The sequence below is a fragment of the Chiloscyllium plagiosum genome, unplaced genomic scaffold (assembly GCF_037043375.1).
Source record: "Chiloscyllium plagiosum isolate Xiang-an unplaced genomic scaffold, Cpla_swu_hap1 HiC_scaffold_3, whole genome shotgun sequence".
NCBI classification, from domain to species: Eukaryota; Metazoa; Chordata; class Chondrichthyes; order Orectolobiformes; family Hemiscylliidae; genus Chiloscyllium; species Chiloscyllium plagiosum.
In genome coordinates, this window is record NW_028270141.1 from 134232086 (window position 1) to 134254112 (window position 22027).

The 22027-nt window shown below is 40.6% G+C and overlaps 1 protein-coding gene across 2 annotated transcripts in view; it reads left to right on the forward strand.

The window, feature by feature from the left end:
- Positions 1-22027, forward strand: part of plb1 (phospholipase B1) — a 169196-nt gene that overhangs the window by 115879 nt on the left and 31290 nt on the right. For both annotated transcript variants that reach the window (XM_043687220.2, XM_043687221.2), the window contains exons 41-50: positions 566-670; positions 782-877; positions 5643-5714; positions 6383-6460; positions 6881-6941; positions 8168-8226; positions 10083-10150; positions 19759-19802; positions 20584-20683; positions 21436-21487. In XM_043687220.2, the coding sequence (XP_043543155.2) occupies positions 566-670; positions 782-877; positions 5643-5714; positions 6383-6460; positions 6881-6941; positions 8168-8226; positions 10083-10150; positions 19759-19802; positions 20584-20683; positions 21436-21487 (735 nt within the window). The remainder of the gene's footprint in view (positions 1-565; positions 671-781; positions 878-5642; positions 5715-6382; positions 6461-6880; positions 6942-8167; positions 8227-10082; positions 10151-19758; positions 19803-20583; positions 20684-21435; positions 21488-22027) is intronic.

Consider the following 22027-nt stretch of genomic DNA (forward strand, 5'->3'; position numbering starts at 1 on the left):
TATAGTGTTGCTGTAATACTGGTACATGATGGTGTTGCTGTTTTTATAGCATAGAGATGGTGTTGTTTAGGTGGGGTGATGGTGTACCGGGGCGACGGTGTTGCTGCCCTCCTGGTGGAGTGACAGTGTTGCACTCACCTTGGTGGAGTGACGGTGTTGTACTGATTTTGAGTTTCAGCTGAGAGTTGTGCAGATGTCCTCCCTCAGTGACTCTGACATTTGAGACTCATTGTTTGACTGACATTCTCACCCAGTGAAACAACTCATCTTAAAGTGAAGTAACATTTTTCTCAGCTTCAGATATTATTTAACAGATATGTCAAAAAGGAAGGCTTAAAGGATTATAGTTACGATATTGATACTGCCAAGATTTCACTTTAAAATTGTTTAAAGATAAGCACATATGAATGTACACATATTCAAATAGAGGAACCTTCCTCTAATCACTTCTTGATCCACAATTTCATAGTGAATAGTAAATGGAGCAAAGCATCATCATAGGATTTATTTATTCTATAAGCAACTGGCATTTACTCCTATATTTCTCTTACCTCTCCCACCTCAGCAAAGCATTCAAAAGCTTGTTGAATCGGGCAAGTATGATAGTGGAGAGAACTTCACAGTCGTGTTACAGCCTTTCCTTCGGCACATGGAAGTCCCAATTTTAGATGTAAGTGATAATGTTTATATGTTTCTTTCTGAAGAAACACTACCTCATGCACTGTTGCTGTCTGGCCTGTTCTATCACATTCTCCTGATGTCCTTTCCCTTTTGATTTCAGAATGGACACCCCGATGTCTCATACTTTGCTCCTGACTGTTTCCATTTAAGCAGGAAGTTCCATGTGCAGATGTCAAAATCTCTGTGGAATAGCATGGTAAGTAACTCACTGACTTGTTCTACTGCCTTTGCTGGCACTGCCTCAAGGTATAAAAATTCTCATCCTTAACATTTTTAAATCTCTCCAAAGCCTTGCTGCGCTTCATCTCTGCACGTCCTTCAGCCCTGTACCTCTCCAAGATTTCTACACTCCTCCAATTCTGTCTTCAAGTGTCCCTGATTGGACTTGCCCTTCCATTGGTCATCGTACTTCCAGATGCCTAGGCCCTAAGCTTTGGAATTCCCTTCTCAAGCCTCCTTAATTCTCTTTCCCTCTTCAAGACATTTCTAAAACCTTCCCTCCTTAACCAAGTTTTTGGTCATCAATCCTAATAACCCCTTTTGAAGCTTACTGTCAGGCTTTGTTTGATGACACTCTGAAGGGTGTTTGGATATAAAGAGATTAAATAAATGCATGTTGTTATTGTTTGATGTCACCCAGCAGAAATCTCACTCTCTTTGCAGTCCCTTCATTGGCACTGGTCAGAAGGCCTGATACTTTGGGCCAGGATTCATTCCTGAGATAGTGCTTAAAAATTCAGAAAGCCAGTTGGGAATTCAGGTACAGTAGGTACACAGTGAAGTGAATAACTGTAACTGTAGTCATTAACAAATTATGCCCTACTAAAAGATAGGAAAACCGTGAGGGACAGTCATAAATAGTGAAAAGATAAAAAATAAGTCTGATATATTTTGGCTTTCGAAATGTATTTGACAAAATGCCATTTATGATAGACATATTGCAAAGTCCACACCCTTGCCTTTCTCAGACAGGTCATGACTAAAAATCTAGTTGAACTTTTCGAGGAGGTGGTCAACTGTTTGGGTGAGGGGACATTTGATGTATTTATCTGGATTTCAGCAAGGCCTTTGACAGGGTCCCAGTTGGGAAACTGATTAAGAAGGTCAAAGCTCAGGGTAACTTAGCATCTTGGATCCAAAATTGGTTTAATGATAGGAGAGAGGGAGATGGCAGAAAGCTGCTTGTGTGACTGGCACCCGCAGTGTGCAGTGGTGTTTCACAAAGCTCAGTATTATAGTTGATCATATGGGAATGGTGATAACCAAGTTCATGAATGTTGCAAAGATTGGTCGGTGTTTGACTGAGGAGGAAGGTGTTGTTGCAGGAGGATATAAATGGATTGGCCACATAGGCAGCTCAGCAGATGATGGAATTTAAACCGGAAATTGTGAAGTTATGCACTTTAGAAGAAGGAAAAAGACACAGGAGTACTCAATGAATTGCAAAACAGTAGGAAGCTCAGAGGAACAGAGGGAGCTTAGAGTGCTTGTCCACATATCCCTGAAGGTGACAGAACAGGTTAATAAGGTCGTTATAAAAGAAAAGACACATACCTCTCTTAAACTTAATGAACTGAAAGCCTGATGAGTCCCCACTTGTTATGATCCCAACTGATATCACTACTGCACAAATCAAATCCAATACTGATATCTGGCTTGCTGGATTATTATATTTTTTCTAAATTATTATAGTGGTCTTTCAATGAGACACATGGAAATGATGCTGCAGATTTGGTTTCAGTTTATGACACAAAAGAAATAAAATTAAAAATAGAACAAACCAAGCTATTTACATATGATGCAATTTAAAATATTTCAAAGTGCACTGCATCCCAACATCATCACTTTATCGGACTTAAATACCAGCGAGAGAGTTACCTTATCTATCACATCACTTTAATTAAACTGTTTCTTTCAATTCCTGGTCTTGAGAACTTGATAGTCTTTTCCTTGATTTAAGCACAGTTGTGTGAATAATATTCTGAGCTCTATATAATGCCTTCAGATTTCTTAAACAAACACTTTTAGTCTGGAATGTTCAAATGAATTTTTATGAAGTAACTCCTTTCACGGGAGTAACTGGTCTTGCAGCTAATTCCATCCAGGTCTTCTAAAAACTGACCCAAAAGCTTTCCACTCTTTGGGTTTTCACTAAAGAAAGAAATTCTCAAAATACAAACAAAATCACATGACCTGCCCCCAGGAGAACCTCCAGTCAGTTGCTCTCTCAAACATATTGATTTAAAATCATGGCTCCAGAAAGGCTGACAAGTTAATTATTACTTCTTCATAAATACAGACCAAAATCCACTTGCCAGTATTTAAATATCCAAATTCTAAAATAAATGCAATTTAATATATATAAATCACACACCTTATATTACATTATCCAAAGGTAAAAAAGGACATGAGATAAACAGAGGTATTTGTAGTTGGATCTCTGATCAACCATGACATTGTACAGTATACAGACTAGTGGGCTGAATGGCATATTTCCATTCGTAAGTTACCAAGAATATAAGGAATAATTTAATATCCATAATGCAGTATAGAATATTAAAATGTTCTCAAGGCCATTAGTGATCAATTATCTTGAAGCCTCGTAGTGTTGAAGGACTGTATCATTCCTATTACAATTCTATGCAATATAACCATTATATTTTAAACCAATCTAAGAAATAGGAAATCATTTATAATTGTGCTAGGAGTCTGTATTTGAAACAAAGCTCCCTCTGGTCTTTGAGTAATGTAAATAATGTGCACTAGTCATTAACTTTCCAGGATCCTGTTAGCAACTCAATGAATATCACTAAGAGACTACATAGTTACTTTATGATATGACAATGTTCCCATCTGACAAGATCCCAAGCTAGGGTGGTCTTAAGACTGTCATTAGCATGGTAATAGGAGTTATTAACACCAGTGACACAAGAGGACAAATACTACAACTCATTTACAAACACATCTCTTAGGATTGGAAGTAAATATCCACAACAAGGTGAATGCCCAGCCTTTCACATTAATAAGGGGTCCTTGGTTTTGTCAATCATTTTACAACAATATTGAGAGTGGGAGATTATTGGCACAAGTTATAGTAAATAATTACGGGGCAGTGAATAGGAACTCCTTCATATGAAACAAATGTAAATGTTCTATCTGAAACCTGGATGACTCCCAAAGTGTGAGTTGGCACAGCTTCATGTTAGACGAGAAGGCTGATTTAATTATATATCAAATACCTTCAACAAGTAGTATTTCTTCAGTACTGTACCCAAGTACTCTAGACTTCGGATTGGAGCTCAACTCTCCATTAAATGAAAGCACACACCCAATTGAGCCATGGCTCTCAACAGTGGGTTTAAACCCCACTTTTTCCATGTTCCCATTATCTGAACCACCAGGGGGCCTCATTAATATTCAAATGTCCAAATTTTGTTGTTGTGTCACCATATTCCTACCAGACCATTGGGCCTACTCTCATTTGAGAGAAGCAACTGGTGGTGATTTAATCTGAGGGCCAGCAGACCTCAAGCAAGGGACAAGGTTGAGAAGGAGAGTCCCTCATGGTAACCACAAACCGGTGAAGGGAATTGAACCCATGCTGTTGGCATCACACTGCTCTGTAAACCAATGACCCAGCCAACTGAGCTGAATGGATTCCCAATGTCCAAATACAGCAAACTTTGTTTTAACCAGTTCCTTATCAACTGATACTCTTGATAAACTCTTGCAAAAGTTATATACCTCAAATACCATAAATGGTGTTATCTGAGTATTTATGCTGTAAATTAAGTATAACAGTGATGTGTATACCCCCTGCATTATTTTTCTAATACTCACTGTATGCTTTCGCATTGATTATATGAGGTATGTTGATGTTTTTTAGATTTTTTTTTTTAGGGATGTTGATATCTTAAAGCTTCACTTGGTCAGGGTTTCCTGTGGTTATGCATGCCTCTTGATTTTCTAGAGTATTTGATCAACCGGCGTGCTCCTGGCCTTTGGGACCAGTTAATAAAAAATTTACTGTACGCTATTCAGAACGCAACACAAATTGGAACCAACTCCTTGGAGCTTGTATACAATACCAGCTGCAGGGGAGTAGCTTCTTACGATGTGTTGGTCTGAATCCTAGTCAATGCTTTGAACACAACCCAGACTGTTTTCCATCTAAAACAAATGGAGAGCAGCAATTTATAACATACCTGCTTTTTGATGATTATTAAATCGAGCAGCAGTTGGTGGCCTAGTGGCAATGTTACTGCACTGATAATCCAGAGGCTTAGACTCCTATTGTGAAGGTATACATTCAAATCCTACCATGCCTAATTTGGAATAAAGTTCTAACCTCACTAATAATGATTGTTAAACTCCTAGGTTGTTGTTAAATATAGTTCATAAATGTCCTACAGGGAGAGGTTGGCGTACATGTCACTCCAGATCCATAATAATGTGGCTGACACTGAGTTGGAGGAAAGCATTGTGAATGTAGCTATGCCACAGGGACTGCAGTGGTTCAAGGAAGTGGTTCACCACCAACTTCTCAAGGGATAGGCAGCAAGGAATGGCTTTGTCAGCAAAGATTTTAAAAAATGTTGAGACTATCATGCCACCTCCAACTGTTTAAGGTCCAGGACCACTTGCAGGTCACTCATAGAGAGCTCTGTCAGTCAGGCATCCTCTGGGATGCCTACAACTTGGTAAAGATCCTCAACATGGCCAATGGATTAAGCATATCAGCATTTACCCAATTTCTATTCAACTTTCTTCCAATCAAGTTGACCACATCTCAATTTCAGCTTCTTCACACAAGAGGCCAACCTAGCAGCTGGCTAAAGCTAACACCACCTCTGAATTCTTCCATTGCTAACTTGAGAATGATGTGTGTGACACCATAGAGAAGGATAAAAAAAATCATGTTGAGCAAAAATAACTGTGTTTTCTTTTCTTTCCCTCTCCAGTTGCAGCCTGTGGGCAAAAAATCTGATTTTCAAAATGTTACAGCAAATATCTCGTTGAATTGTCCAACCCAGGTAAGGATCGTACATCCGTTTCCAGTGCAGACTCACTTCCAGCTGGAGCTGGCATTGACTGGAGGCCATATCCCAGCCCACAGAACTGAACTGTGCAGCATGAAATACATTTTACAATTAGGATCCCATGTGAGGGATTGTTGCATTTCCTACTCCCTCAGGACCCCCTGAAACCTTAACAGAAACTCTGCTTGTAGGTCAGGCCAACACTAAGCTCAGCGTGAAGACCCCATCATAATCCAGGAAAGAGCAAAACAATAACACAAAAACACAAAATATCGCAGATGCTGGAAATCTGGAATGGAAACAAATTGCAGGTCAGTGGAGAGAAAGCAGAGTCCATGTTATGGGTCCAGAGATCCTTCTTCAGGGAGTAGTAGAGTAAAACCATCTTTGGGTGGTTGAGATTTGACCATGGTAAAATGCTAAGCGAGTTTATTAGAAAAATTAATTTTGTGAAATTGATTCGAAAAATAAAAGTCTTGTAGAAGGTACAAAGTTTTTTTTGAAAGTGGCTGGTAAGTGCAGTGAAACCATCTCCAGCAAAGAGGCCAGCTGCATTTCTTGCAATGAGATGTCTGTAATTGCTGAATTTACATTAAATAATGCATATACTTTTGCAATTAAAAGTATTCATGAGCAATTGGTATTGTTTGTTTTCACTATAGGATCAACCCTTCCTTAGAACATTCAAGAATAGCAACTATACTTACCAAGGTCCAGACCCACCGATCAAGCCTCCTGAGGTATCTCATCTTAAACAGTCGTATGTTCTGCAGTAACTGTCATTATAAGGAGGAACTGTTGTGGAGTAAGACAGAGAATACTGAAACCATTTAACAATTACCATTTCAAACACTGATAACAACTAACACTGCCTCAAATATAAACATTTTACAATTTATTTCAAAAGTAGCATTTAATCCAATAATTTGCATTGCCACTAATTCAAACTCTGAAACTGTTTTCAAAAAATTCACATCTGGCACTTCATCATAAATTGTCTGACAACTATCAACAGATATCTCTTTTCTATAATTAATCCGCTCAAAGTATTCTGATTTGAAGAGTACTGTCCTGTAAAGGTATTGTATATAATAGAAGCACCTAAATCACTGCATTTTCTTACCTAGACCCACTAAGGTAATGAGAGAATTTTCTTTCAGAATTGGGGTAGCGATCTCTCCTGTTCAGAAAACCTAACATCAGAAACCAAACCAACATCAGGTCAGTAAAAGTAATTTAATTTATCTTATTTCACACTTACCAATTTTGGGGCGTTGCTTTTGGTATTGACCTTCGTTTGCGCAACTTGTGATCAAATTTCAGTCAATTTGCATTGGCCGGACTAATTAAGAGATATGGATACTTAGCTGTGGTCATGTAAAAATAAACCAACTGAAGGACTATGATAGCTTACATAATAAAATAATGGGATATACTTTTGCAATTAAAAGTATTAATGAGCAATTGGTATTGTTAGTTTTCACTACAGGAATGCAGGCTGGAATCTGACTGAGGGGTTCAGGTAGTTTCTATGTACAATAGCATGTACCTTGGAGAGATCACAGACTGGAATCTAATTGAGGGATTCAGACAGATTATGTTTAGAATAATGGATACCTGAGAGAGATTACAGCCTGGAATCTAACTGAGGGGGTTCAGATCGTTTATATATAGAATAATGAGGTATTTACAGACTGGTAGATGTGTTTCAGCTGCATATACAATGAGACAGGAGAAATAATATTCATTGGAAGTGAAACCTCTTTGTGATAGAGATGAGTTTTGAATGTCCCCTTTGTACAGAGTTGGCTCTGGTTCAGTCTGAGACAGTAGCTGTGGGCTGATCAAATCATAGGGGACTGGGGTTTATGGAAGGAACTGATGACATTGACTTCAATCTGGAATTTTGATGCAAGTTTCAGATTGGTTCCTCGAAACATTGCTGGTACACTGAAGTCTCTTCTAATGAAAGCTGTGATTACCCTCATTTGAAACGCACCTAAGTGCTGTATTCATTTCATGAACTCTGATAATCACAAAATCTATAGTTGCTAAACAGTCTGAATTAAGTAGACATTCCTTTTTATTTTGCATTCAAGTAGTCTTTGTCAGCATGTTATTATAGTATCACTTACATATACTTCCACACATATAAAAGTAAAGTCACCATGGACCACTCTGTCATTGGAGGTGGTGGTTTAACCTGAGGGTCACCATGCCTCAAGTGAGGGAGATGTTGAGAAGCAGAGGCTTTTAGCTGGTGCAGGAATGCTGTTGAACCCATGCTGTTGGCATCACTCCGCATTGTGAACTAGCCACCCAGCCAACTGAGCTAAGCAATTCCTTACAACCTATATGTTGCACAGTAACTAATAGAAAGCTGAAACCTTCTGCATTATTTTTCCATCTTCAGTTCATTTGTAATGTCTCTTTTTTATGTCTTACAGTTCACAGACTTCGACCTGCTGACATTAATGTTGTTGCAGCAATGGGAGACTCTTTAACTGTAAGTATCAACTTTGCAAACTAAAACATAGGGTAATTGAGACAATGAAAAAGTGTTTACAACCTTCAAAGTCCTAGAAGCATGTGTGATGGAATCTACAGGTTTCTCTTCTGGACTATAAAACCTGCTGTGTATTCATTCCATGAGATATGAATTCGGTATTTATCTGCTGTATCCACAGACCTCATAACTGACTGGGTTGAGAGTCTCTCTGAAGAGTTTTAAGTACTTTTTCCTGCATTAATGTCACAGTAGAAATGCTGTTGTAGTAAAAATGATCCGATTCATAGGTTCTAACACTAAGTCTAAAACAAAAATAGCTTTTCCTTATCTAGTACTTGAAGGTAAAGATACTTTACAAAGGGCTTGGAAGAGCAAGTTGAGCCAGGGAATAAAAATATCCGGAAACAGGGTTAGACTCTTGGTCAGAAAGATAAGATTTTAAGAAAGACTGTTGTGGATGAGAGGGAGATGAGCAAAAATTTAGTGTGTTATATTTGGAAATTCGACTCTTGTCAAATAGCACATTGCAATTGCTAACTGGTTCAACATGAAGCAATAGCCAAGGAAGAGATGGAACCAGAGATAACAGAACAGAGTTTATGGCCAGTTGGAAGTAGATAGGTCAAAAGCTGGTGTAGTTGAACGAGACAATGTGGAGAAAATGGCCCCTTTCTACCTTTTGCTATTCATCACTAAACTTAGGGATTCTCAGCAGAGTACTAGATGTGATTTAAAACAAAATGCTGGGAATTCACAACAGATCTGGCAGTATCTGTAGAGAGGGAAATAGAGTTAACATTTCAGGTCAATGAGCTTTCACCTAAACTGAAGAAAGACAGAAATAAAAGACTGAGCAAGTGGAAGTGGGAGAAGCAGAATGAATAAAAGGGAAGCTCTGTAATAGGTGGAGGGCAAGGCAAATTAACTAGTTAGGTCTGTTTCTCTTCACAGATGCTGCCTGTCCTGCTGAATATTTCCAGCAATTTGTGTCAGTATCTCAGATTTCTAGGATCTGCTGTATTTTGCATATTTACTGTAATGAAACAATTCACTTGAAATACAAAGGAAATGCAAGTCAAGTAATTGCAGTACTGTTAATAATGGGCTGATCAATCAGAAAGGAGAAAGTTCAGAGTAGAGAGTTGTGCTTTGGAAAAGCACAACCAGTCAGGCAGCATCCGAGGAGCAGGAATATCGACGTTTCAGGCATAAGCCCTTCATCAGGAATGACTGGCTTATGCCCAAAACGTCGATTCTCCTGCTCCTTGGATGTTGCCTAACCAACTGTGCTTTTCCAGCACCACACTCTCAACTCTGCTCTATCAGAAAGAGACTCCATTGCTCAGCTCTGATAGAGAAATACACAGATCCTAAATCAGAATCTGAAACTGGATTGCCAAAATGGATTAGCACAAATTGCTTTAACCCCAGGAAGCTGGGTTCAAACTCGATTTGAACTGGCAAAACAATTGTTTCGTTTTATTTCCTGTTGGCTGTTAGCCCTCTTACTTAAATTAGTTTGAACTATGTCAAGCTGACCCAATCTCCTGTCAATGTAGGATGGATGCTTGGAGCTGCCCATTATTTGGCTAGTTTACTAGTACAAGGTCACTTTTCACCAGCATAGAATGGCTTATTGTACTAGAGAAAGTTAGAACATCTATCCTAACATTCTGTTCAAATCATGTATAATCCATCTCAGGCAGACTTTCAACTCCCATTGTTGGTGCTGTGAAATGGTTACTGTACCAGAATTTACTGCAGATTGAGCAATGTGCTTTTATTTTGAAGTTTAAGAACACACTGCCCAATTTCATGGCTGTCAGGGAATCTTATTTGTTTTTGACATTTAGGTTGGGTTTGGAGCCAAGGCAAAGACATTGCTTCAAATGAAGATTCAATATCAAGGTGTTGCATGGAGGTAAGGATCTGTGACAACGAAGCACATTCAACAGCAGATACAGGGTAGAATTTTGACCAGAGTATTTGGTGGGCAAGGGAACTTAATCATCCTGAAAATGACACCACAGCAGAAAGAAACTACAGTATGGAATTCCTGATAGTTGGAAAGAGGGTTGTGCTTACCAGCAACAAATACTGAGTTTTTTATATGTAATGCATGCTGATTAAAAGGCAGTCATTCCATAATTAAATGCACCTTTCCAATTAAATTACTGGTAAGTAAGAAACACATGCAAAGAAACAAAGTCCGGTTCTGGAGTGGTAGTGGTGCGCAGCAAGTCAGGGAGTGAAATTCCTGGAGTTGGTGTGACAAGCAGCTATTTTGCCCTCCTTGGGAGACAATGTTAGGTGAAGGGTGGCAGCAGTTAACAGGCAGCCAGGCTGGCAGTGTGCACAGGAGGAAGGATAGCTCCTGATTAAGGGGCATGGCTGTCCGAGGCAGTGAGGGAAGCATGGTAGGATGTGGGGGAAGGAAAAGATGCAGAGACCTGCTGTCATGATGATGGATCAGAACTCTGAAGCACTGAGGATATGTTGAACTATTAATTCCAACATTGTTTTTAAATGCTGGATGTGGAGGTAAATTCAGTGACTATCTGGCAGCATCCTGTATGAACACAAAGAATGGGAGAGCACCAAGCAGAGGAGCTGGGAGATGTTGGTGGGTCATCAGAAAGAGGGTATAAATTGGTGGGGGCATGTCTGCAATATGACAAGCATTTTTCAAATGTCTTTGAGAAAATGCATTGCTCCGGGAGCAGGAGGAGGGTGTTTTGGGTGGGTGGAATGCTGAGTTGGCCAGCTAAAAACACAAATGGTAATCATGAATTAAATTGATGAAAGCCATGTTCAGGTATTATGCAATCCTTATTTTCATCCTCTGTTCACAGCAGCATTATTGGGGGGGTCTTTCAACTGAGATCTCAGCAAGGTTAAGAGACAGGAGAGGATATGCTAAAGGCCAGTGCCTGCTGAGTGGGTTGAGGTAGGGAAGTAATGAGGGACAAGGTAACAGCCCTCCAGACTGTCATGGGGATTCTTATGGTTGTAGCTGATGGTACTGCTGAACAAGATAGATCCCAAAACAAATCCTAGCTTGATGCATCATACATACTTTTTTTGTTAATGCTTTTAGTTAATGGGTAAATTGTCACTGACACATAGTCACACGGGACTTGGATTTTCTTTAGCAGCAGAACACAAAGTTATTAAACAAACTTTTTTAAAATTAAGTTGTCTAAATATTGAAGACAGTGAGAAAAATCTCAAAATTCATAGATACAAAATTTTGACTTGCTTCCCCACACCATACATAGGATGTATAGTTAGTAAGTTTGCAGATGACACCAAAATTGAAGGTGTACTGGACAGCGGAGAAAGTTATCTCAGATTACAACGGGATCTTGATTAGATGGGCCAATGGGCCAAGGAATGGCAGGTGGAGTTTAATTCAGATAAATGTGAAGTGCTGCATTTTGGAAAGACAAATCAAGACAGGACTTACACACTTAATGGTAAAGTCCTGGGGAGTGTTGCTGAACAAAAAGACCTTGGTGTGCAGGTTCATAGCTCCTTGAAAGTGGAGTCACAGGTAGATAGGATAGTGAAGAAGGCATTTGGTATGCTTTCCTTTATTGGTCACAGCACTGAGTACAAGAGTCGGGAGGTCATGTTACGGCTGTAGAGGACATTGTTAGGCCATTATTGGAATTCTATGTGCAATTCTGGTCTCCCTGCTATTAGAAAGATGTTGTTAAACTTGAAAGGGTTCAGAAAAGATTTACAAGGATGTTGCTGGAGGGTTTGAACTATAGGGAGAGGCTGAATAGACTGGAGCTACTTTCACTGGAGCATCAGAGACTGAGGGATGACCTGAGACGTTTATAAAATCATGAGGGGCATGGATAGGGTAAATAGACAAGGTCTTTTCCCTGGGGTGGGAGAGTCCAGAACTAGAAAGCACAGTTTAGGGTGAGATGGGAAAAAGTTTAAAATAGACCTAAAAGGCAACTTTTTCATGCAAAGGGTGATGCATGTAAGGAATGAGCTGCCAGAGGAAGTGATGGAAGCTGGTACAATCACAATATTTAAAAGGCATCTGGATGGGTATATGAATAGGAAGGGGTTAGAATGATATGAGCCAAGTGCTGGCAAACGGGACTAGATTAGGTTAGGATATCTGGTTGGCATGGACGACTTGGACCGAAGAGTCTGTTTCCAAGCTGTGCATCTCTGTGACTCCAAGACAATTCATTACAAAAACTCAAAAACCAGAAAAATTATACTCCTGTCTCAGCTCCTTAAGTTTCTCTTTAACAGATTCATTACAATTCCTTGCTATGCATGGTGGAGACAGTTCAATGAGTGCTTTCTAACTCTGCTGACACAAACGTCTTCCAAATCTAATAATCAAAACTTTCTCAGTTCTAATAACCTGCAGATTTCTAGACAAATTCTCAGCAGGTACATGGTCTCCTGAGATCCGCCAACTGTCAGGGACTTTAGTTGCTGCACATTCTAACATCACTGGGAATGTGTCAGTGATGTGTTCACCAGATTGTGATCCCAAGCTTAATCTACAGTGAGTACCTACTGAGGTGAGTGTCTCTGCGCTGGTGTCAGCTGCAGGGGAACACAACCACAGTGCATCCACTGGAAGCTTTTATCATAAACCTAAGGAGCTGAGGCAGGAGTATAGTTTCTCTGGCTTTTGAAATAAATAGTCATAGAGTCATGGAGATGCACAGCATGGAAACAGAACCTTCGGTCCAAGTTGTCCATGCCGACCAGATATCCTAATCTAGTCCCATTTGCAAGCACTTTGCCCATATTCCTCTAACTCCTTACTATTCATATACGCATCCAGATGCCTTCTAAAGATAATGATTGTATTAGTGGGGTGGCACTGTGGCTCACAGCACCAGGGACCCAGGTTCGATTCCCATCTTAGGCAACTGTCTGTGTGGGGTTTGCACATTCTCCCCGTGTCTGTGTAGGTTTCCTCTGGGTGGTCCAGTTTCCTCCCACAATCAACAGTGTGCAGGTCAGGTAAATTGTCCATGCTAAATTAACCATAGTGTTAGATACATTAGTCAGGGGTAAATATAGGGTAGGGAATGGATCTGCGTGGGTTACTTTTCGGAGGATTGGTTGTTGGGCCGAAGGGCCTGTTTCTATACTATAGGGAATCATCCTCCGGACAGGCGGCGCTAGAGGTGGACGTGAAGCTGGACTGAAAGCAATCTCTTTATTTCCATTTTTGATTTGCTGCAAGAGCCTGCAGAGGAGAACAAAATGAGTTAGTCTAAAAACAAGATACTGAAATTTATGGAAATCTGTAATAAGAAAAAGAAAATTTGAAAATGTTTTGACAAAGGTGATCGGCTTGAAATGGTTAACTCTGTGTCTCTCCTCATATGATACCTGACTTGCTGAGATTATCCAGCTCTTCTTCTTTGAGATTTTATTATTTAAAAAAAATGAGCTGATGCATAAGTTCTTTTTCAAACAATGGCTTTACTTCTTGTAAAAAAAAAGCACAGTTCCAGAGAGCTGCTTTCTCATGTGGGAGAGAGATAGACAATAGACAATAGGTGCAGGAGTCGGCCATTCAGCCCTTCAAGCCTGCACCGCCATTCAACATGATCATGGTTGATCATTCCTAATCAGTATCCTGTTCCTGCCTTATCTCCATAACCCTTGATTCCACTATCTTTGAGAGCTCTATCCAACTCTTTCTTAAATGAATCCAGAGACTGGGCCTCCACTGCCCTCTGGGGCAGAGCATTCCACACAGCCACCACTCTCTGGGTGAAGATGTTTCTCCTCATCTCTGTCCTAAATGGTCTACCCCGTATTTTTAAGCTGTGTCCTCTGGTTCGGCACTCACCCATCAGCAGAAACATTTCACCCTGCCACCCAGCTTTGTATCATCAGCAAATTTGCTAATGTTATTGCTGATACCATCTTCTATATCATTAACATATATTGTAAAAAGCTGCGGTCCCAGCACGGATCCCTGTGGTACCCCACTGGTCACTGCCTGCCATTCCGAAATGGAGCCATTTATTACTACCCTTTGTTTCCTATCAGCCAATCAATTTTCAATCCAATCTAGTACTTTGCCCCCAATACCATGCGCCCTAATTTTACTCACTAACCTCCTGTGTGGGACTTTATCAAAAGCTTTCTGAAAGTCCAGGTACACTACATCTACTGGATCTCCCTCATCCATCTTCAGAGTTACATCCTCAAAAAATTCAAGAAGATTAGTCAAGCATGATTTCCCCTTCATAAATCCATGCTGACTCTGTCCTATCCTTTTACTACTATCCAGATGTGCCGTAATTTCATCCTTTATAATAGACTTCAGCATCTTTCCCACCACTGAGGTCAGACTAACTGGTTTATAATTTCCTGCTTTCTCTCTCCCACCTTTCTTAAAAAGTAGTATAACATTAGCCACCCTCCAATCCTCAGGAACCGACCCCGAATCTATCAAACTCTGGAAAATAATCACCAACGCATCCACGATTTCGAGATGACTGGCAATGAATTTAACTGAGGGTCACCATGCCTCAGGTCCAGAGAAGGTTGAGACAGCAGGTCCTTTGTAGTGATCTCAGCTGGTATAGGAATTGAACCTCTGCTGTTGGTGTCACACTACATTGCAAACTGAGCTAACTGCACATCCATTGTTAATAGTCTGGAGGTTGCTGCACGATGATTGAGCAACTCTAGTCTCTCCATCAGCGGTCTCTCTGGACTCTCCATCTGTCTCTGGGCTCGCTGATCCATTCCGTGGCTACCTCCTCTTCCAGCCTGGTAAGGAATCTGGTGCCTGAAACTCATCCTCCTGTCTTGGATTGCTTCCACCAATTATGTGCTGTTTCCCCTGCAGACAAACAAAATGACTCCCAATTGGTGTCTGGCCACTTTAGAAGCCTGTGAGTCTGTGACTGCTCCTCAGCCCTCCCCAGTGAGTATTTCATAACCCAACTGTCCTAAGTGGCTCTCATGCCTACACATCTTCAAAGTAAAACCCAAGTTCCTGTGTGACGTCCCTCTGCACTGACACACTTACATTACCCAATACTTTGATGAGTATCACTCTGCCAGGACTGCACCACAACACTTACCACAGCTTCATAATCCGCAGATTGTTTTCCTGACAAATTGGCGTGCATGGTCATAGCTGAACCTATCAAAACACTGTATATAAAGGTCCAAACAGTTCCTTTATCCATCTACCCTCTCAAATGCGGGAAAATACTGTTTTATTAGGAGAGGCTGGATAGGCTGGGATTTTTTTCACTGGAGCGTAGGAGGTTGAGGGGTGACCTTATAAAGGTTTATAAAATCATGACGGGTGTAGATAAAGTGAATGGCAGGTGTCTTTTCCCTAAACTGGGGGATTTCAAGACCGGGGGCATATTTTTAAGGTGAGTGGAAAAAGATTTTAAAAGGACAAGGCGCAACTCTTTTACACAGAGAGTGATTCGTGTGTGAAATGAAATTCCAGAGGAAATGGTGGATAAGGATACAAGTTACAACATCTAAAAGAGACTTGGATGAGGAGTATGTGAATAAGAAATGTTTAGAGGGATATGGTCTAAGAACAGGGAAGTGGGACTAGTTTAATTTGGGATTATGTTTGGTATAAATTGGTTGGAGCAAATGGTTGTTTCCATCTGTATGACTCTATGACTCCTTCTCAGTAAACCTAGGCACAAAGTAGAGATTACTTGATAAATCAAATACCTCAATGAAATTAGAATCATCCTCCCAAGTAATTACAGGTCCACAATCCTTTATCCAAAATCATTGGGGCCAGTTGTTTTTTGGAATTCTGAATTTTTCCCCCGTAGGGCCCAGGGCAGCATCTCTTAATCAAACATCAATATTGCAGCAAAAACGTATGAATACTCACACTAAGTGGGATAAATAAAGACTAGAAATACTACTACAGTTTATTCATAGAATAATATACTGATAAATGAAATACATAGACCATAAATGTTTGAGGACATTTTATTTCCAGAAAAAACATTCCAAGAAAAGCATTTGGTAAAACTTAAACATACACAGCTTCAGCACTATGGCACACGGCATTTTTAAAGACTTCTTCAAGTGTCATCTGTCTCATTAACCTAGATTTCTGTCTAAGCAATTTCTCTTTAATTGAGTAAATTGCCATAATCTCTTGGTCACTGATAAATGAACATTGTTTAAGGCCAGCAATTAACTAATCACACATTTTAACCATATCGTCTATGGGAATTTTTTCTGATTGTGTTCACAAAGTCATCATCACCATTATCCTCATGCTTACCTGTATTTAACACCACTTCAGCAACTTTCCCATTACTCAAGGAATGCATGGCAGGTGCGTTATTGCCAATGTTCAGCATTCCTTCTATGTCAGCTTTCTGTAATTTACACTTTTGTCTGATAAACTTTGTGTGTAAGTTACAAGGTTTGCTATCATCTTTTTCTCTTCAAAGACAGGAAATCCTTCAAAGACTTCATTTGTAGGTTCATTTAAATCAACATCGTTGTAGGCTACAGTCCATGCCAAGCATTTGTTAATGTTGATTTTCCTTATATTATTCTTCATGGAGCATAAAATTCTTTGGTCACAAGGCTTTAACACTGATGTCACATTAGGGGACAAGTAAAAGCCGAAAACATTACTTTTCACAAGAAGTTCAGCAGGGGGATGTGCAGAGCATTGCCCAGGAACAATAAAATTTTATAGTTTTCTTCCAGTCCAGCTTGCCTGCAATGAGCTCGTGCCGCTGGTATGAGGTATGAAGTTACTCAACCAGTGGAAAAACATTTCTCCAGTTACCCATGCTTTCTTGTTTGCATAATAATTCACAGGTAAATTGTGTACACCTTTAAGACATCTCCAATCACCGCCAACTTCACCTTGTGTGTGCCTGCAGCATTGGCACACCCAAGAATAGTTAACCTGTCCTTGATATCCTTAAAACCTCTTGGTGCTCTCTCTCATCAGCCGTTGTTAATGTTTTTCTAGAGATGCAGTGCCAGTGGAGAGCTGTTTCATCAGCACTGTATATTTGTTCAGGATTAAGGCTTTCATTGGACATTATCTTGGCAATGAGTTTTGAAAAGATTTGTAGGTTGAGGTTCTGAATGTGGGTTTGCTTGCTGAACTGGAAGGTTCATTTTCAGATGTTTCGTCACCTACTAGGTAACATCTTCAATAAGCCTCCGAATGAAGCACTGGTGGTGTATCTGCCTTCTATTTATATGTTTGAATTTCGGTGGGTTGGTGATGTTATTTCCTATTCTATTTCTCAGGGGGTTGTAAATGGGATCCAAGTCAATGCGGGCTACTAAGTCTTCTTGGCATCATGGTAGTCCACAAACCCACCAACACACTAAAACAACAGCTAATGAAATTATACAGACCACAAGCAAAACTAATATCATTTGCAAAATGCCTTCCAAGACTGTAACACTACATTGGACAAACAGGCAGAAAACTAGCCACCAGGATACATGAACATCAACTAGCCAAAAACCAACATGACCCACTCTCACTAGTATCCTTACATACAAATAAAGAAGGACATCACTTCGACTAGGACAACACATCCATCCTAGGACAAGCCAAACAGACGCACACAAAAGAATTCCTAGAAGCACTGCATTCCAACCAGAACTCTATCAAAAAACACATTGACTTGAATCCCATTTACCACTCTGAGAAATAGAATAGGAAATGACATTGCCATAGGAAATGATGTCGTCACAGGAAATGACATCACCAACTCACGGAAACTCAAACATATAAGCAGAAAGTGGGCTACACCACTAATGCTTCATTTGGAGGCTCACTGAAGATGTTACCTAGTATGGTGGTGAAATGTCTGTAAACGAACCTTTCAGCTCAACGAGCAAACCTACATCCATTATCATGGCAAATTTGTCAATATAATTTTCAGCTGCTTCATGGTCAGCAGAAGCCTTTTCACCACAGATTTTCAGATATTTTACACCATTACACTTCTTTAATTTCTGCAATCAATCTTCTGAATATTGACACTTGTCTTCAATGTCCCATTCTTTGATATATTCTGGCTTGTTTCACGACCAACAAACCTGTCAGTGGCATACATTCACTTCTTCCTTGTCGAATCCATCCCATCAACACATGGCTAAGATCTTCACTTTTTGCCCTATGCAGATTTTTCCTATTTTTCATTAGTTTATGGACATCACTGTTACCATAAAACTTCAATAACTTGTCTTTCTTTTTTTTTTAATCATATACAGTGGTAGTTCTGACACCATATTCTTCAGTAAGATGCCACACAGACATACCACGATCAAGGCTTCTGCAATAACTCCATTTTCTGCGTTATTGATAACGTCAGATGCTTCCTTTGTTTATTATTGTTTTGCATAAGTGTATCTGCAGCTCTTTTTGGCATTTTCAGACCAAAATTAAACACATTGGAGAAAATAGACAGTTGACGCCTGCTAGTGCTGGGCCACGCCGCCACGTGGATCGTGTGGATGTGGACTTCACCTGCCAAACAAACCTTGTTAGGCAGACATGACTAACACTCCACAGTCCACGAAAAATCTTCAAATTTCATAGCTTTTCAGATTTCGGAAAAAGGATTGTGTACCTGTACCTTCTTTGCATAACAAGCAGCGGCCCATTCATCATCTTCCTGCACCCCAGCCGGCTTTTGGAATGGGTGCCTCACTGCCATCCCCAGGAACTAGGAGTACCTACCTTCCCCGGGCAGCATCCTCTGAGAGGCTGCTGGATGGTGGGGCCAGTCGCTCAGATGGAGATGTGGTCCGAGGTGCCATTCCTCACTGTGGACGGCATGGTGGCGCAGTGGTTCGCACTGCTGCCTCACAGTGCCAGAGACCTGGGTTCAATTCCCGCCTCAGGCAACTGTCTGTGTGGAGTTTGCACATTCTCTCTGTGTCTGTGTGGGTTTCCTCCGGGTGCTCCGGTTTCCTCCCACAGTCCAAAAATGTGCAGGTTAGGTAAATTGGCCATGCTAAATTGCCCGTAGTGTTAGGTGTAGGGGAATGGGCCTGGGTGAGTTGCTCTTCAGAGAGTCAGTGTGGACTTGTTGGGCTGAAGGGCCTGTTTCCACACTGTAAGTAATCTAAATCTAAAAAAGAAGTCAGTAGATGGCAAGAACGATGCTGCCCTGGATATTGGCAGCCTGAGGGTAATGGTGGGCTGGGCTGGGATTGGATGGGGGCGGGGGGGGGGGGAAGGAGGAGGTTTGTCTCCATTACCAGCCCCACCACTTGACTTGCTCCTTCCTTAGCTGCATAGACTGAATTGATTGGCTGCGGTTAATCAGTCCACCCGTCTGTGTCACTTCCTGTCCCACCACTAACAACCTCCCCATGACCGGGCAATTCTGGCCAAAGAGTGCAGCAGTTTCTCAAATAAAGTCAACAATTTTAAATTTCAAACCAGATCCATCTGATTGGATTCAAATTTGCAAAGACTCTTTGGCTGATAATACCAACATTAATTTCTTTCTCTCTTTTTTTTTGTAGCATTGGTGGGGATAAATCACTTGAGATTGTGACCACTCTTCCTAGTAAGTCTTTTATGTCTCATCAAAAAAGTTACCCTTTTACACTTTTAAACTCCAGGAGATACAAGCCTAGTCTATCCAACCTTTCCTCATAAAGGAACCCACCCATTTCAACAATTAGTGCAGCAAACTTTGTCTGAACTGCTTCCACTGCATGTGCTTTCTTCCTTAAATAAAGAGGAATGTGTGAACAATTCCCCTCACAATACACAATAATACCCTGTCAGTTTTCCTAGTAACTTGCTCCTGATGTCCTACATTGTTGCTATTTTGTGTATAAAACATATTGCTCAAATACTACTCACTAAGACACAAGGTGATCTGTTTTGGATGCAAGGTTCCAACTCTGGACCCCTGACCCAGGGCTACTTCCATGAGTGTTAGTCCCAGCTTCTCATTGTTGATTGATATTTTGGCTGTGGATTTACATCCTCTTTCCAAGATCCACTCCGATGCATCTTCAGTTGACACGTTGCCACATACACCTATGGCCTCCAGATGTTTCCAAGACTAATTCTTGCTCCCATTGTTATGTCATATCCTCATGCTGAAGTTTCTGCAGTTCAGTGAATTCCGTTCTTGGAGCCCAGTTCCTGCTTTTTGCAGGCTCAGAACAATTCACACAGGTTGACCATTTTACCCATAGTTCTTCTATCCAGTCTGAGTCCACATAAGGGAATAATGACAGCAGAATTATAACAAAGTGCTAAGGCACTGCTTTGCTGAAACTAAATTTCTCATCTACTCTCTCAATTTTCTCATGTTTATTTCTTTCTTTTTTCAGATATATTGAAAAAATTTAATCCAAATATCTACGGTTTTGCCACTGGGATTGGAAAACATATGAGTAATTTCAATGTGGCTGTTCCAGGGTCAATGTCCCAGTGAGTACTCACTTATTGGGTGGCTTCAGTTTTGGCCCATGCTGGGAGTTAAGCAGGCAGTGCTCTCACCATACATGCCCAAAACCACATTTACTAAAAGACAAACCCTGATGGTTTGTGTCTCATTCATTGTGCAATGTGCAGCATTCCTTCCGTGACAGGCAGAATGCTCAATGCCCAGTTCCAACCAGCATATGAAGACCACTATTGGCACCTATTGCTGTGAGCAAGGAGATGTTTCTGGTTCTCTCCTGACTATCCTGCAATACCAGGGACTGTCGTAATTAAAGTATGACTCCACGTTTCCAAAGGTATCTCCTGTCAGAAATGTGTAGGTCTTACTTAACGATTGCCACACTCTTGCCCTCTGTTTCCAAACTATCCTTTAAAGGAGGAAAGTGAGGTTAGAGAGTTAAAGGGGGGGGGGGAGTTCCAGAGCTCCGACAACAGCAAATGATGGCGAGGAGATGATGGCCAGGGATGTGTAAGAGGCTGGAATTAGATAAGTGTAAATATTTCAGCATTAAGGTGCTAGAAGACATCCAGAGATAGGGAGATCACACATGAGTTGGTCAATCAGGATGAGAGTTTTTAAAATAAAATTTGAAATTAAAATATAAATGTCCTGTCTCAGTAATGCCACCCGTAGCAGCTATCAACCCAACTAGCTCAAAGGATGGCCAAAAATACAGACTGATGACAATGCATTTTAAAATGGTGATTTTATAACTTCTTTTTATCCCTTTTTGCAGTGATATGCCAAAGCAGGCTCGTATCTTGGTACAGCTCATGAAGAACAGTTCAGTAAGTATCTTTTTTGAGAATATATTTTTTGCTGTTAGCTGCTATCACCTTTAGGACTGTAACTGGTTCCAATACCAAACAGAGCTCCAAGATACCCTGGAACATTGGGAAGGCAAACAAAGAGAACCAGGCTTAAACAATCAGACCTTTCCCTAATCCCAGATTGTCATCTAGCATGGACCACAGTATGGATGTCTGTTCTGGTCGTTCGCATTCAGAAACTGCCAGTATGATACACTTTTAGAAATATGCACAGACCTTGCACAGAAGGATCAATCCATCGTGTCTGTGTCTGAGGAAGTTCAGCAATCCTGCCCTTTCCCAAAGCTCTCCAGTCTCTTCCCCATCAATGAATTACCCAGTTCTGTTGGCAACGTTTAAATGCTCCTTGTCATACAGTGCTAACTGATTTGAGTTACGTTGTGACCCCAGCCCCTATCCGTCCTCCCAAGAACAGCTTATTGCTGGTGATTCTCATAAAAAAAGGCTGGTCATGTAGGCTCAGGTTTTCAGAGTCTGGGAGACTGAAGAAGCTTTCCA